The 10,188-nt window shown below is 35.7% G+C and overlaps 1 protein-coding gene across 5 annotated transcripts; it reads right to left on the bottom strand.

The window, feature by feature from the left end:
- Window positions 1-1,197: 1,197 nt before the first annotated feature.
- On the bottom strand, window positions 1,198-9,050 carry LOC126589673 (inactive poly [ADP-ribose] polymerase RCD1-like). 5 transcript variants are annotated; one of them, XM_050255055.1, is made up of 9 exons: window positions 8,878-9,046; window positions 8,707-8,752; window positions 8,211-8,443; window positions 6,307-7,557; window positions 5,445-5,686; window positions 4,977-5,065; window positions 4,249-4,476; window positions 4,048-4,143; window positions 1,198-1,613 (listed from the first exon to the last, which is right to left on the bottom strand). In XM_050255055.1, the coding sequence occupies exons 4-9, from the start codon at window positions 7,428-7,430 to the stop codon at window positions 1,590-1,592; spliced, it is 1,803 nt and encodes a 600-aa protein (XP_050111012.1). In that variant the 5' UTR covers window positions 7,431-7,557; window positions 8,211-8,443; window positions 8,707-8,752; window positions 8,878-9,046; the 3' UTR covers window positions 1,198-1,589. The 5 variants fall into 5 exon arrangements, with proteins under 5 accessions (XP_050111012.1, XP_050111020.1, XP_050111003.1 ...); XM_050255063.1 differs by lacking the exon at window positions 8,211-8,443 and having other exon boundaries at window positions 4,053-4,143; window positions 8,878-9,047; XM_050255046.1 differs by lacking the exon at window positions 8,211-8,443.
- Between the last annotated feature and the right edge of the window lie 1,138 nt (window positions 9,051-10,188).

Raw genomic sequence — 10,188 nt, 5'->3', positions numbered from 1 at the left:
ACAATATTATGGATTGGATGCACTTGTAGTCTGATTAAAAATATTATGGATTGGTTGCACTTGTTTACAAATATTATTCGAGAAATAAAGGGAGGATTTGTGGAAATTTACCTTTTGACCAGAAGCACTTGCAAAGTCAGCCAGCACCTCAAGGATAGATCTTCCAGCCGCTTTAGCAAAAATGAGGTTTATGCATGTAATACTAGTTTGAATTACATTAATGACTTTATTAATAGTTGCATGGCACAGGGATCGGAGGAAGAGAAACGCAGTTTAAAATCCTGCACAAAATCGTCCATTCTCATCTTAGATTTTGAGGATCTCATTCATTTTCCTTATAGGGGCAAAAGTTCAGAAAAAAGGTGAAATAAAAACCTAAAGACGAAATGGTTATCAAACGGTCCCTAAATATTTCCAAACTCCAATGAGACTTGATTTTTACTTTCTAATATATGGTCTTAACAAATCGATATTCATTGTTTAATTTGTTCATTCTTTTGTTATTTTTGCTTACATTACCATGCTTGAAATCTTAAATGTTACAGAAAACCGAAGTACAAACTTGACGTAGAGAATTACATGCACATAACAATCCTTGTACGTTACATCCCTAGTTACTGATAAGGTGTTTCAACGTACCTGAAACACACGATGACAAACTAGGTATCATAATACAAGTGGAAGAACAGTAAGAATATTCTCTACAGTGTGACATGTCAACCTTGACTAGGGTTCAGAAAGAATGAAAGGCACGTAAGAAGTACATAGAGAAACAAATTGATGGATCCCTATGTCATTAAAAACTTTGGGAGTTCTGGGAGGAAAAACTCAAGCAAGCAAATTTGGAGTTCCAAAACAATAACCATACCCAGACCTGTCAACGGATCGGATCTTTTTGATCCGGATACGATCCGAATCCGATGTAATTAATAGAATATTGATCGAAACTTTCAGTCTGATAATAAAATCCAAATCCGATGGATCCCCATCCGTTTACAGGTCTACTTACGACAAAAAAAATAAGGGGAAAAAACAAAAACAAAATACAACTACGATTCCTGATTATCGGTGTTTCAAATAAGTTGCAACAATGCTGGATAGCAAATAGATACGTATCAATTTTCGAAGAAAAGAACGTGAAAGGGGTAGTCAAGAGTATGAAAATCAGAAGCCATTCAAGATAGATTTGGACCGAAGTTAATGAAAAGTGCAAAAGCTTCACAGGAGATGAAGGAGTTCTCCATGCTATGAGTTCCAAAATATACACAAGAATGGTAGACAGCAGCAATCCACTTTAAAACCATAAAATCTAGGTTCTACACAAAGCATAAACTTTAAGCACTACACCAACGTAATTGTAATATGTTTAGACAAAATTTCGCCAAAAAAAACAAGCTAAGAATTCCCATATTCCTAAATAACAAACCTTAAATAGGTCCATGATAACATTTTCTTCATGTCGACACATTAGTACCAGGCAAGCTTCAAACGATCTTTGTCTTCAGATATCTGAAACTTTTATGGACAGGCTACGAGAGGCAGGACCACACTACTAGAGGCAGCGTAAACCTGTCTTTGGAACTTCGAATTTACTCATTGCTTTTATAAGGCATCTGCAAGCAAAAACAAAATAATGAATAAACTTATACCACAGGATCTGATCTAAAAACTGGATGAGCCAATGCGACTGGGTTCACTTGGAACCAATCAACCATCGAGTCTGGTTTAATCTTAGGCTGCGTTTGGGTTAAGGACTTTCATTTTTTCTTTTTTTTTTGGTCAAAGGTAAGGAATTTCAAAGTCCCAAGGGAATTTCCAACTTGGGCCTTGGAGTGACACCAAGTTTTTAAGAAATGAACCAAATAGAGGTGATTAGGAATGCCCTCCATGAGCATTACAAAGGAATATGAGTGGGAAAATGACACTTTCCATGTAGGGATTTGCAAATCCCTCTCACTTCTTTGTAATGCTCATGGAGGGCATTCATAATCACCTCTAACATTTTGTGGTCCATTTCTTAATAACTTGGTCTCAATCCATTGGGACTTAAAAATTAAAGTCCTTAGACTGTAATAGATTGGAACTGAAGAAGCACTGCATTTCACCTAAATTGGTCAATCGGAAACGGTTCTTCTGTAATCTACGTCATTTTCCACAATCCATATTTGTGGTATCCTGACCTCTTTATTTCATGGTTTCACTAATAAAAAGGACTTCACCCTTCACAGTCCATATTTGTGGTATCCTGACCTCTTTCTTAACTTCTTAGATAATAAAATATGCCAAGAGCTTGTAACTCTAGTGGTTAACAGTATTCATGTGAGATCCCGTATTTTTAAATGTGTACTTTCTATAAAAAGATATTATTGTACATGGTTTCTTCAATTTATTTATGTATATTTTTAGTTTGTTGTTGTGGTTTGTTTACAATTTATAATCACTAGGTTTTCAAGCATGCATTTTGAAAGCTGTGGACTGCAATTGAAATCTATCTCATATATTTAGTGGTGTCAGTTAATGGGATAGTTTCGTTTTAGTTTAAAACACGCAGCAACTTGCTTTTGTAGGTGTCAACTTCTACTTTGTTGACTCGTTACTTCAAGATCAGACCATATTTTTATCCATCCATTCATTTATATTTGCTTAGTAGCCCTTAAGTCTTTTAACCGCCCATTTCCACTATAAAAGGACTTGCATTCATTCATTTATTCAACTCCACTAGAAACGTAGGTTGGCTGCTGCAATGCATGCATCTTCCAGGTTATGTACATGCATGTATGTAAATGTATATGTTTATACATGTATATGTTTATATATACAGAAAAGAGAGTGAGGAAAAAGAGTTTAGGTTAGAGGGTTGGAGGGTTAGATGTGTGGAGATTGTTTGTGGACTAGCTATCAATCGAGGTGAGTGGTTTAAGTAATGTGTTCCAAATATTCTTATTTATTAGATAACATGAAAACCATGAGTTATCATGGGATTTATTCTATTTCTAAATCTCGATCTATTTTCGAGTCAAGCATGTTTGATTTCGTGTAATCGATTTCGACATGTGTATATATACATTCCATGTGCAATCGTTTGAGATGTTCATGATGCATGAGAACAGTATTGTTTGGTTATCTGATAGATAAATGTATGGCACCCGGGTAAATTAGAGCAAAATGGCAAATGTAGGGGTCATGTGGTGAGCTACATATCATGAAGGATAACCGAAATGTGAAGGGACGGTATGATATGGCACTATGTATAATGATTTGATTATTATTATCATATATCTTAGTGTGGGTAAAACAGCACGCTTGACTGCATATTATATATTCTACTCACTAGGCAACGGTGGTTGTTGCTCACCAGTCACCCTTTTATTTTACAAATGAGTTATTTGGCAAGACAGGGTGCTAGACAAGATGAGGTTGTGTTAGACAAGGAATTTAAGAGTTTTTTATTATTATTTTGTACACCTTGTAAGGTTTTTCGGATTTTTTTGAATAAGAGAAGTTTGTTTTTGTTTTTATTTTTAAAAAATTTTTACTCACGCACCGGTCGCGGGTTATTCTTTCACCAACTTCGGATCCGGGACGTGACAATTCACCCTTTGCACCTGAGCTCTGTGCTCAATACAATGTCCTTATAACAAACTAGTATAAAATGTGCATAAACAATGTCCAGAGCCTAAGTTTGTATCAAATCTCGATTGGTATCTATGCTTCATTTAAAATTAAAAAGTCAAAATATAGCTCAATAATCATACAAGTTAAATTTGTATATGATATCTATTCAATATCATGTATTTTCATAATCATATTTTATAATACAATTTAATACAAAAGGAACACCTGTAAAACTGTATATAGACTTGTTTCCAACCCACAATTTTGGATAAAGAATAGAATGGCTAAAGAACAAACTAAAAACTAAATTATTCGATTGCATTATTGTTCTTTAGTAAATTAATTTCATCCTTTTAATGTACTAAATAAATCCATGTTGAAACTGACGAAGGTCACTGTGACCCAATTACTCCAAAAAAAGTAAAATTGTACCTTACATTGAAGTTCTGTAATCGTAGACCTCAACAAAGTATCTCCAACAACCAACCTCAACTTTTTCACAAATTCATCACGAGTTATCTTTTTTACCTGAAAAGATATTATCATAATCAGACACAGAAGTGTCAAGATATTTCGAGGCTAAAAAGTTCAAACAAAAAAAGGGAGAAGGGAAAATAACAATATTAATCATACCCTGAACAAGTCATAATGAACATTAACGTGTTTCATAACTTCAGGAGGAACTTTATTTTCAATAGCAGAAAATAACATGGGGAAAGGCATCCAAGGCGATTTAGGGGCTCTTTGAGGAGCAGAACCAGTAGTAGTGCTTTCCCCCTGAAATCCCCCAGGCTTTGAAACCATTTGAATATTGTTTCCATGAGATTTCCCAGAATCAGAACGTGGCTGAGTCTCGCTCCCCTATTAGGAATAAAATAAAAAATGCTAATTGCTGAGCACCATGGTCTACTAGTACTCCACAGTCAATAAAAGAAAGCCAAAAAACATAGCAAGAAAACTTCTGTTGCAATACAAAATATTCTCAAAGTAAAAATGTGAAACTAAGACCCCAAATAATGCAAGCTGTACTATCCACTGAAGGGGAATTTTACTCGGTTCAAGACATAGAAAGCCTACCAAACTTCTCAGGGACTTCAGTTCAACAAATCAAACAGCTCGAAAATAAGATCTAAGCCTCAATATGGATGAGGACTTATATGTCAAACTAAGCTCATCAGAATAAAATTTTCAGGAGGCAGCCACTTGGATTGGATGAACATGTAACTCACGTCAAGCATTCCACTATGAGGATTAGATGTAAGATTTAGTAATAAAGCATACAAGTAATCAGGTAAAGTTACAAGCATCCCATGTTACAGCCAAGAACAACCATAAAAAATATATGAAAGTTTGGCACACACTGTATCAACTGCAGACGAGCCCTGTGGTCCTTGGCAGGATGTCGCGACCCTGGATGCACCAAGTTTATTCTCAGTTCCAATCAGACGCCCTGTAAAACAAGTCAAGTGCCAGTTCTCAAGTACTAAAAAAAAAGTCCCAAATAATGAAAACAAGTTACTGATACAGCATTTTCTGAAGATACAGGCAGCTATCTCAGTGAATCAGAAGTTGGAGAGGTGATTCATCATTCATCTCTTGGATTTGGTGAAACATCCCAACCATTGATGTCTATGGCCAATGGATGAAGCCTGTTTGCTTAAACCAACTTCCAAACATTTTCCATCCAAATTGTAACAGCTACTGAACAGTGTATTTCAGAGCCATAGAACTATTAAAATACAGTAAGTACCGACACATAGGTTCTTATTACAGGTTAGCAAAAGAAAATAATTGAAACAAACTGGAAGATTTAAAGATTAGAGTATCACCTTCAGTATTGGATGTGATCTTGAAACTAACAACAAATTCTGGATATATGTGTGTATTCATGTTCATATTCCAGACAATATAATGTTTTGGATCCTGAAGACCATCCACTCCACTATCAAAGTCTTTGCTACTGGGATGGAATTGTGTACTTCCAGGGTGAAGTAACTCCATATTTCCCATTATGACACGACAGAATAACATGTGTCGTATCCCATTTTCGTCAACATCACAAGAACTTGCACTGTGAACAAATGAAAAGTTTATTCCACCTCTAATGAGCATACTAACAAAGAGTAACAATATGTACAACAACTGTAAGAGCATAAGTCAAATTATCAGAAAAGAAACCCTTAATAACCAATACCAATACCTTCTCATGGCAAAGGAAGCCAGCAGTAACATACAACCATAATAAAATAGAAGCAACTAACAATTACCTTAGTACATTTTGATCAATGAAGGTAGTGAACAAAAACAAATTAATAAATGCCTGCTATAGCATTGTCACTCAAAATAGCCATTTTCCAAGCTAGCGGGTAATAAACAGTTGCAGGTCACAGAGGACATGCCATATGGAATAACTAGGCCTAACAAGACACTAGGTGCAGGACAATAACATTAATAATGTCAGACAGACAATACCACCTCCATATTTCACAGTAATCATGTCTAGCCCTTAATACTATCTGTCAACTGTGCCGACAATGTTATTCAGGAAACCCTAAACCATTTTTATCAATGGCGGAAGTAGCAACCCAACCCAGGAATACTAACTCTTTTCAAACATCTCATCATTCATATGAACAGTATGAACATAATTCTCACACAGAAAACATAAATAGTTAACAAACAAACACTGACCAGGTGTTAGAGAAGCTTGCTTCTGTGAGATGAACACCAGTGCCATATATGGACTTGTTCGTGGCTAGTCCAGAATGACCAAGCCCATACATCATTATAGTTGAAAGCTCTCCTTTAGAAGAAGCAAGCCAAGCATATCGTATATTTGCATCACCGCGAAACGTTTTCGTAATTTCTACCTGCTTCTGAAAAAGTTCCAAACGAGCTTGCATCAGAGTACTTGAGCACTGGTATATATCAAGTACTTCTACACTATCAAAGCTGCTCATTCCTTTAAGGAATATTTTACGGACAGTATCCCGATCCAAATTCTCCCCTTCAATCTCAGTTGCTCTAGCTAAATTCTTTGTCATTGCTTCATTGTCTTCAGAATACTCATCAACGATTAGACCATGTTTCCTGTTGCAACTATTCTCAACTTCCCTACCATCACGATGGCTGGCAGGTATTTGATCAACCTGAATTTTCTTTACAAAGCCATTTGACTCCCCACTACATTCATTCAACCCAGAATGACCCATACCATTTATTTCAATTTCCAGGTGCAGTCTTATTTCACGTGACCCGCAATGCTCTTCAGCCCAGGGTTCCAAATCTTTGCCACCTTCAGGTGAGCAGTACCAATTTGGTTCATCGTCGTCCTCATCGTAAATTTCTGGAAAGAAACAACTACCAGCTTCATCAATCCAAGCAATAGGTTGCTGTAGACCAGTTTTCAAGTCCAATCGGAACATATGCAAAAAATCTAGCAAATAATGTTCACCATGTGATTTGATGTTCACAGTTTCCTTCTTGACCTGTAGATCTTTCATAACCAAGTCTACAAGATCTTGAGGAAAATCAGTCCATTCACCACTCTGATAAAACATTAGGCGCTGTGGCACACCGCTTCTTGAAAAATTTGAATAAGATGCCAGTAAGGATCGTCGAGATCCATGGCTCATAAGCTTGCTTTTGCTTCCATATAATTTCCTTCGCTTGGCAAGCTTATTCAAGCTCGGCCTCTGCGATACTCCGTGGGTAGCTCCAGGAAAATATGCAGCATACCGAGTTGCCCGCTTTCTCTTTGAATCGAGCTTAGCACTTGGACCACTATCCAATACCTTTGCGATCTTTGTTTCCATTTCCGTCTGCTAGACCAATATCTATCAGCAAGTATGAATCCAAAAGTTCGAATTCAAAATTAAGATAGAACTCTAGCTCCGATCATTCTTAGAAGATGAGCCATCGAAGATATTTTTCAAATCCTTCCTGGGTGGGGAAAATATTAATCATATATGAGAACACGAACGTAATCAAGGTTATACAGAAAAATCAGACAAATAGATAAGCAAACTTAAATGGCTGCAATCCAAAGCATGCATTATTGTGCAACCAATTCATTCAATACTATACAGCTTCCATATAAAAAGAGAATGTCGGTCGTTTTCAGCTAATTAAGTAGACAAGCATTCTTGAATTGACGAACTTTCAAAATACGGATGCACATTAACTATAATTCAATGGTGATGGGAGGAAGAAGCATTTGAAGCGAATTGGTCTTTTCCTGAAAGAGATACAACCTAGGAGCATCAATCAATTCATTGACAACCCAATTTTTACCAAAAAAAATAATTATTTGATAACAAATTCTAAATATTTCAAATAAAACAAAACCAATTGTACACATAATGGCAGGGCGACTTATAAATATGATAGCATAAAGGCATTAAAATTTACGATTATAGCACTTGGTGAAATTCCACAGTTAGAAGCTGCTTGGTGAAGTCAAACTTTATAATAACCAAAGACAGAGAAATGCGTTAAAAACCCATAAAAATGCCAATCAGCAGGCTTCTTAAATGGATTGTTAAGGTCAGGTCATACTTCTTTGAAGAGCATGCAACGTTGCCTCAAAGAATTACCTCTGGCCCTAGGGTCTGTGGGGGTCAATACGGGGATCTTCTTTAGGGAAATGATCCAACGCCTCAGATATGTTTGTTTCTCTTTTCTTTCTACGAGTAGGGGGTTAGATGAACTGTAACCAACGTTGTTTCGGCTCGGGAAGAATCAAGATCAACAAAAGTGGTTGTCGTGATTGTTCTTTGATCAGAGAAAGGGTCACTCCAGCACAAAATTAACGTACAAACCCCGAAATCTAATTTCGAAAAAAATTCCAGAATTGTAATCAGCCCATAAACATACATACAATTTCAAACAGATCAAAGCAAATTCAACATAGATTCAATATAAACATCAGCCCAGCATCAATACCAAACAGATATTCAGATAACTTGCAATAAAAAATTAAACAGTTCAAACACATAAGCAGAATACAACAGCTAATCAGAAATACTTAATCATCTAAACAGTTTCGGTATCGACCCGCCAACAGAACAACCAAAAGAAAGCAACAGTTACCTCAATCCTCAAATCAACAACCCGGTAATCCACGGTGCAATCAAGGCTGACCCAAAAAAAAACAAACAATTGATTAGATACTAGCATCAAACCAAAACCTAAATGAATTTATAAACGAAAAGTATAATTTGTAAATTAAAAATAAAAATCAGGTTTTCCCTGAACACTCACAGATCGGCTTGCTGATGGCTTCAGTTGCTTCCATGGCTTCGCTTCAAACTTGTGAGACGGAGTCGTGGTGATTACTACGACGGGGCTAGGGTTTCGGATTGGCCAAGGGTTTGACAAGGCAGGCGCTACTTTGACATGTAAATGCAGATGAGAGGGTTGCGTGGCGAGGACGAAGACCTAGAAGTTGTAATCCTGTGTTTTCTTACCTACCATACTAGACAGCTATGACGTTGACGCGTGGCGATAAAGAAAATTAATAATCGTCTCTCAGGCCCCCCCCTTCCTTGTAAAGGTCAGACGTATTTTTCAAAGTTACATTATTTTTTCAGATAAAGTTTTATAAATGATAGTTCACCAAAAAAAAAAAAAGAAGTTTTATAAATGATATAGTATAGAGATTGGTGATTAGATTATTAGTTAAGTGTTAATTAAATTGTTTATTTTCTATTAGTAACATATCATATAATTTACAAATTTAGTCCAAAATATTAAAGGCATGTTTGGTACTTTACTTGAATCCAATTTTATAGACTCAAAAACACTTTTTAAGTTTTACGCCTTATTTTGGTTGGACTGTTTTCATAAATTCCACTCAAACGAACTTAAAAATTAGCCTACTTATAGAAAACACAAAAAGTGAGTTTTTAAAATTTTTAAACTCCAAACCCACTACTCTATCTATTTTCTCCGATCACTCTCAAACTTTGGACTCGTTTGGATATGCTTTTAGAATGACTAAAAGTGCTTTTAGAAAAAAATGTTATAGGTTTCAAAAGCACTTAAAGTGTTTTCTACCAGAAGCACCAGTTATGTACTTATTCCAATAAGCACTTTAAGTGCTTTTTCAGGATTCACTTGCATTTTTACTAAAGATTGGTTCTAAAAGCATTTTCACCAAAAGCGCTTTCAATCATTTTAAAAGCACATCTAAACAAGCTATTTGTCTGCAAGCTCTCTATCACTATCCTATTTTTTTTCTCTCCTCCACTCTCCCTTCCTTCTGAATCTCTCCCTTATATTTCTCTCACCTCTTGGCTCTTTTTCTCCTCTTTCTTTCTCATCTCTCTTCCAACTCTCTCTTTGAATTTCTTTGTCTGTCCAATTAAATTTAATAGTAATATTTGAATTCACGAGGAGCTGCTATTGGGTTTTTTTTTCTTTTCTCTTAAATTATTAAAATTTAAAAACAACTTTGAGCCTCATACCAAATAAGTTTTTAAATCTTAAAGAAAATTGTTCTTAAAAGATGTTTTTAAGAAATGTCTTGAAAAATTCTGAAATTTTTTTAATACGATACCAAGCAGACCCTAA

Source organism: Malus sylvestris, chromosome 2, assembly GCF_916048215.2.
Source record: "Malus sylvestris chromosome 2, drMalSylv7.2, whole genome shotgun sequence".
Lineage (NCBI taxonomy): Eukaryota > Viridiplantae > Streptophyta > Magnoliopsida > Rosales > Rosaceae > Malus > Malus sylvestris.
This window is presented reverse-complemented; position numbering and strand designations above follow the sequence as displayed.